This window comes from Caenorhabditis briggsae (assembly GCF_000004555.2).
Source record: "Caenorhabditis briggsae complete genome, chrIII, whole genome shotgun sequence".
Lineage (NCBI taxonomy): Eukaryota > Metazoa > Nematoda > Chromadorea > Rhabditida > Rhabditidae > Caenorhabditis > Caenorhabditis briggsae.
In genome coordinates this window covers 9,207,273-9,214,024 of record NC_013490.2, presented here as the reverse complement: position 1 = coordinate 9,214,024, position 6,752 = coordinate 9,207,273, and the positions used below count along the sequence as shown (strand labels likewise).

The 6,752-nt window shown below is 38.3% G+C and overlaps 2 protein-coding genes across 2 annotated transcripts in view; both read left to right on the top strand.

The window, feature by feature from the left end:
• Positions 1-1,789, top strand: part of CBG09969 — a gene marked incomplete at both ends in the record, with an annotated part of 2,559 nt that extends 770 nt beyond the window's left edge. The window contains 7 exons of the mRNA XM_045244227.1: positions 358-389; positions 438-550; positions 601-972; positions 1,018-1,275; positions 1,317-1,415; positions 1,463-1,558; positions 1,596-1,789. Of these exons, the coding sequence (XP_045094163.1) occupies positions 358-389; positions 438-550; positions 601-972; positions 1,018-1,275; positions 1,317-1,415; positions 1,463-1,558; positions 1,596-1,789 (1,164 nt within the window). The remainder of the gene's footprint in view (positions 1-357; positions 390-437; positions 551-600; positions 973-1,017; positions 1,276-1,316; positions 1,416-1,462; positions 1,559-1,595) is intronic.
• Positions 1,790-2,714: 925 nt separating this feature from the next.
• Positions 2,715-5,416, top strand: CBG09966 (the record flags this gene model as incomplete). The annotated part of the gene is made up of 5 exons (XM_045244226.1): positions 2,715-2,776; positions 4,070-4,445; positions 4,489-4,665; positions 5,033-5,116; positions 5,216-5,416. The coding sequence occupies 5 exons, from the start codon at positions 2,715-2,717 to the stop codon at positions 5,414-5,416; spliced, it is 900 nt and encodes a 299-aa protein (XP_045094162.1).
• Between the last annotated feature and the right edge of the window lie 1,336 nt (positions 5,417-6,752).

The following is a 6,752-nucleotide window of genomic DNA, read 5'->3' as shown; positions in this document are numbered from 1 at the left end:
ACTCTAGAGGATCCCCGGGAGTGTCGCGAAATGTGTTGAAAGCATTTCGCGACATAACTGTAAATGCATTGAAATACATCACGTGGCGGGATATTTTTTTTTGGAAAAAGGGATGCGTCTTTGAACTTTATGAAGTATCGGAGAAATCTTTCAATACAGAGTTTCGCTACATGAATAACCCCATAATCAATAGTTGCATTCCAAAAAAGAAAAATTAGATATTATGGAAAAATTGGGTTAGCTCAAGTGACATAGATGACGTGGCGGCTTAATGTCTCGGATCTAAAAAATACTATACTCTATCTACTTTAATTCGAAATGATGCCCCGTTGTGACAGCTCTCTCAATTTTTATGAGTACAGTTACATCGACCTCGAAGGAAACAAATAGTGAGTTTTTCTAGACGATTATGTAACATTCAATTAAAAACATTACAGTGGTCCGTTTGATGGCTGCAAAATGGCTTATTGGGATAGGGAAGGACATATGGATGACGATCTAAAAATATTTCGAATCTCGGCGTCCGGAAAAATTGAGGAGTTCATTCTTGGTAATTTTTCGCTCTAGGTAATGTTTTTTCTACGAGAAAATGTTCTTCAGGCGAGATGAAAACACATTCAAAAGATCCGTTCCTTGAAATCGATTCTTCGTCTACTGGAGGCTATAAAGAAGACGTTAAAGTTAAAATCCAAGAATATGATTGTTGTTCACAAAGATCTCTTGTCAGTAAATATAATAAAGAGAATGGTAGAGGTGATGAGGAAACGAGTTCACAGCTATTAACCGATCCCAACCAATGTAGAGTTCGTATTGAGGCGTACTTACATGGCAGCGTACCTGTCAAAAAGATAAAACGCACTCCTGCAACAAAAAATTCTTCCACGGATAGTTTGAGAGAATACCACCCCGAAGTCTATCCATCTCCTCCTTTCATGCGTCTTCCAGACTCTCGGTTCCCGATCATGACTCCAGGTATTCCAGATGATATGATAATCTTAAACTCCTATTCATTTACAGAAGATGCCAGACGAAAGCTGTTTTCTCTCTATCAACTGATCATCACAATTCCGGATCAACTGGGCCACTTTCCACCGTATACCACAGAAACAGTCAGCTGTCAATTGTGCAAAATAAATCTCAGTGGCCCTTCGATGTTTAAACATCTGATAAATATTCAACATCTCATGAAAGTTTCGAACTGTCTCTTCACCGAAAATGACATCGATTACTGGATTGATCGAGTTAACACTGTTATGAAGGGTGCACATATAGGAAGTGAGTTTTCTCTTAAATCCCAATAAATCGAAAACTTGAAGGCCTTTCTCTTCCCGGGTTTGAACCAGTCATGAATTTGAATGCAACAGAATCCGTTTCTGATTTTATAAATCGCACCAAAGGATTTGCAAGAAAGCCTAGTATGTTTCCACATGTCTTTCCGATATTCATAATCTAGCAGTTTCAGGTGCTGATCTGATTGGACGACCGTTGAATGTGCTGTCTACAGTTCTGGATATTGATGCAGCCACAATGTTCGCTACAATGAACACTCATAAAACGAGTAAGACGAATGTGAGCAGCAAAAAAAATATAAAAAGTGATGATTTCAGAGAGAAAGTTGTCCGGAACGTTTCTATCTCGAGTCGTCAATACGCTCATTGGCAACATCGATAAAACGACATTCAAACGCCGGTTCACGGCACCATTGCTGAAGTTACTGGAAAAACATGTAAAGAGCACATTTCGGTCGAATTCTCTATTTCTTTATACAGAACAAATGTCAGTTTTGTGACATCTCCTTCGGATCGTTCTATGATACTTGCCGTCATATTGGAAGTTCCCCGCATAGAGAAAAAGTATTCATCGACAGGAACCTTTACATATAAATAACAAGTTTATTAAGATTAGCAATATCTTCTACCATGAAGGACTTGTTGCCACATGGGTACGTCTTCTAGCTTCTCCATTGATGCGAAAGCAACCGTCTTCTTCACGACTTGAAGGAACTCAAAGTACAAGTTCTCTGGATATAATGAACTGATACACTATTTCTCTGTAATTCGTGTTATCCTCTTAAAAATATGATCCATTTTCTATTTGTGTATTTAACTAATCAAAAAATGAGCATTGTTTTTTGAACTACATTTTAATGAATTCTAATTATGATTCACCTATGTAACCATGGTGAGTGTTGTCAGAAACCTAATTTCAAAATATCTGCGTTTTGCCTATTGTTTGAGGAAGAGAGTGCAGAGAAGACGAACATACGCGCGAAAATTTCGAATGCATTTGTGAGCGTACACCAACAGCTATAAAACATTCTTTTTCTATCCACGCTATCTCATAGATGTGTCCTTCCCTCGCAAAAATCTATCAACGGTCTCAGAAGGAAAACAACCGCAGCCTAAAAATAATGTTACCTTCCTCTTTTTTTTCGAATCTATTTCTCGGATCTACATTCCTAGGACTTATTTTCTCTGAATATCTCTAACTTTTGTACTGACTACTTTCTACTCTCTTCAACTTTTGTACTGGCTATCTCTTCATGCATCGAAGTTTTGTTGCATTTTCACTCCCCGTTTTTACACTTTGTCCCCAAACACAGTTGTGCCCTCCCAAACCCCTTAATTAAGTTGCCAGGCAACCGTTGTCTCCAAAATGTGTTAATTTTTCTCCAGTCGTCGATAAAATATATAAATACATTATTTTCTTGCAGAATGAAAAAAGAAATTGAGGATGAGCTGACTGTATTCTACACGGATGATCATGGAACTATTCAGTGGGTTAACTGCAGAAGTGTAAGAAATCAAGTATTAGGTTGGCGGGAAAGTCTTTGTCACTTTTTCAATAGTTTATTTCTCAAAGAAAAAATAACCGAATAATTAATTATATTGTCCATCATTATCAACAACATGTCTCCAACGTTCCCTCAATTTATGGATTCCATTGCGGTAGAATCCAGCCGGGCGTGAGGCAAAGTATTGTTTGAGTGCCGCTTCGACCGCTCCACGGGAATTGAAGCTTCTTCCTTCGAAGGCACGTGTCATATCGCCAAATAACCAATAGTCGGAAGGAGCAAGATCAGGAGAATACGGGGGGTGAGGGAGAACATTCCATCCATATCCCATCAGCTCCTGCTTCACTTGTTTCGAAACATGTGGGCGAGCGTTATCATGTTGATAGTACACTTTCTTGTCTTTCAGGGCCGAACGGTCGACTGCTTTCTTGAGGTTTCGTAGTTGAGTAGTGTAGAGGTCTCCAGTTATTGTTTTGCCCTCGGGCAGAAGTTCCCAGTAGATGGGGCCGTCCACTCCCCACCACACAGAGAGCATAACTTTTTCGGATGAAGGTCGGGTTTGGGGACATCCGTGGGGTTTTTCTTTTCCCAACCCATTGGATTGTCTGTGGGTGATACTCGTAGAAGACCATGTGTCATCTCCGGTTATTAGCCGGTCCAGCCATCGATCGCCCGCGTGGAGAGTGAGAAGAGTAATCGAATCGTCGACTCGACGGTCAAGGTTGGCTTGAGTCAGGTGATGAGGTATGAATCGACCAAAAAGTTTTCTCATTCCAAGAGACTTCAAACCTTCAAGGACTGTGCTATGGTGAACTCCGAATGTGACAGCTAGTTCACGGCTAGATTGAAATGGATCCGATTGCAATGCGTGCTTCAGCTTGTCCAAATCCAACTCACGGGGTCACCCAGAGCGATCCTTTTCATCGAGCGAGAAGTCATCTTTTTCGAAACGATGGAACCAATTGCGAATAGTATTGTAGTGAGGGGCATGTGTGTTGTACACATTCTTCAAGAAAGTTTCCGAATCCTTCATCGTGGTGTGAGATAGGAAGAGGTAAATCAAAACATGTCTGATGTGAATAGCAGTGGGAACAAACATATCGTTTCAATTACAGATGAGGAGCAGGGAAGGAGATGGGGACTTGTTTATATGGAAGGTTCTTATCACCTTGTTATTCACTAGAGTCGATATCATACACAGCCTCCATATACGAGAACAGTGATTAAACAAACAGAGTGACAAAGACTTTCCCGCCAACCTAATACTTATTTCAGAGGACCATATGCAGCGTCAACTGTTCTTTCCTGGTATCAAAGAAAGTTTTTCAGTGCACATCATTTAATCAGGATAACTGATAACGGTCAATACGAAGGAAGCAATATCACTATTGCAAAATCACTTGGGGAACTCATTCAGATATTTGGAAAAGAGGAACCTATTCCATTGACAGTGTCACAGGTTCCGCGAGCAACATTCCACTCATTTTCAATAAATCCCTTATCTGAAATCCAACCAGGGAATGTGATTAAGCAAACGACAGAAAAGAAGGAATTCTTAAATGTAACAAGATCAAATACATCTGAAAATATGAATATTTCGGGCTTTGATAAACAAGAGAAACCAAAGAGAAAAGATGAGGAATCAAGTTCGGTGAGTTATCCGTTGCACGTTAATTAGGATAGATGTTTTGCAGAAAAAGGGTTCAGTTCTAGAAGAAAGGAAACGAAGAAGATCGAATTCACAATCCCTGTTACCCCCTAGAAAAAGTAGAAGAAGAGAAGGAATAGATAGATCCCGCTCTCCACTTCGCCATTACCTATCAGATGTTTCATCAGATAAAGAGTTGACAGATAATCGGAAGTACGGTCCGGTGAGAATCTAAATTCGAAAACGGTTTGAAAATGTTAGCTTGCTAGGAACTTCCGCCGCTACTACGTGAAGGGATTTTACCAGCAGAGGTTTCACCAGCAACAGAGAAAAAAGTACTACCGTTTTACCATGGGACAAAGAAAAAGATGGATTACCAAAGACTAAAAGGTGAGCTTCAGAGGATTTGTAAATCTACAAACTGACATTTTTCGCAGGAAAAATTGTAACTGAGTTAGCTGAATTTCTCCGATCCGATTACAAACAGCTGAAAAAAGAACAACGCAATGAACTGCACAGAATCGTTGAATCCTGGAAGATTCCAGTAGGATGAAGTTAATAAATAACGATTTGATTTTGAGATATTTCAGAAAAAATGCGAAGTGTGTCACTGCGAGATGCAAATGGCTGCCAATTTTTTGTCTCATGTATTGTCTGCGGCACATATTTCAAAGGTATCTTTACATGTTCAGTTCGAATTGATTATGGAGAATCTGACGGTGTTCCGAAGGAACGGGAGAGGTCTTATATTTTTTCAATTTCACTATTTACAGTGTTTGGCGGGAGTCAATACAAAGAAGCGTCGTTTCACCCTTGAATTGGACTATCTCCCACTGAGAAAAGAGATAGAGCATGCTAGACGCCGACATCTGGAATCTCCGCCGAAACCATCCCAGAAGGGTTCCCGCCCACCACCTTCCCGCAAACGAGATTCTCGTTCTCGTTCGCCTCCATATAACAAAAGTGCCAACTAATATTATCATAGTTTTCAAATCATCGGATTCCATTCACTTTTTTTCGGTATTATTAATGTTTGGCATATTTATATTGTCACTTGAATTCTAATTAGCATCACAACGATTTTTTATAGTAAATCTTCCTCTCATTATGATCTGCCGCGAGCTTACTGTCGAATAATTCGATCAATTCAATTGTTGTTTTTTTTTTTCACTTGCCATAACCTAGTATTGATGTTACAGTATATTTCAATAAAATAGAATCTCTTGAATGAGCTTGAATCAGATCAAACAGCTTTCAAATCCTCTCCATTTTTTTCTCTCTTGTGGTTTCATAACAAAAATAAACACTGGAAACTTCAAGCATCGAAACAATACATTTCAATGATGATTTTTTTATCAGCAAAATTATTGAAGGATTAACGCCTTTCTTCTTTCGCCGTCAACGACGAGAACCAATTGTGTTTTGTTTCGACTTTGGTCCTTTCTAGGTTGGAAGAGAGGAGATAGTACAATATTGAAAACATTTTCATTGAAAGATATTTTTTAAGATTTCAGTTTTCGAAATCAAAAAATATCGGATCAGATTTCAATAAAATCGGAAGTGGGGGTGTGATGATGATGATATAGAGTGACCTATAAACATCTGAAAATTCCTTGCGCTATAGTTTTTTATTTCACTTTGAAATTATATTTCACAAGAGAAATATGGTGTTTCCAGATTAAAATCTTGTTATTTGTTCAATTATAATCACAGATTCTTCAGCACGAGGTATGTAGGTTGTTACTCATTTTAAAACGGGCATAGTACACGACACGTGTTTTCAATATTAGCTTATCACTGATATATCAGTGGTTTGCGAGCGAAGTTACTGTAGTTTTCGAATAATATCACATCGGTCCAGAAGGCTCGGTCAGAAATCGCGCCCCAGCGTACTTCTAACCCTATGACCTACAGTATTCTTTTTCAGTTCCAAGTATAATTCTTTACAATAATCCTTTTCATTCCCAAATGTTTTTACCCTACAGTAATTCTTTCAATTTTCGAATAATGTTCTGTACAGTAATCCTTATTATTTTCAAGTATTTCCCCCTACAGCAACCTTTTGATTTTCGGATACATTTCCCTACAGTAATCCTTTTTATTTTCGGATATTTTCCCCTATTTACAGTAATCTATTTCGTTTCCCAATATTTTTTCCTACAGTATCCTTTTGATGTTTAGATGATTTTTCCCTACAGTAATCCTTTTGATTTTTGTATATTATCAAAAAAGAAATCAGAATTTTGAGGAAAGTGTTTAAATATAAATATCTATTTTTATGAAAATTATGAAAAATAGCAGCAAAATTTG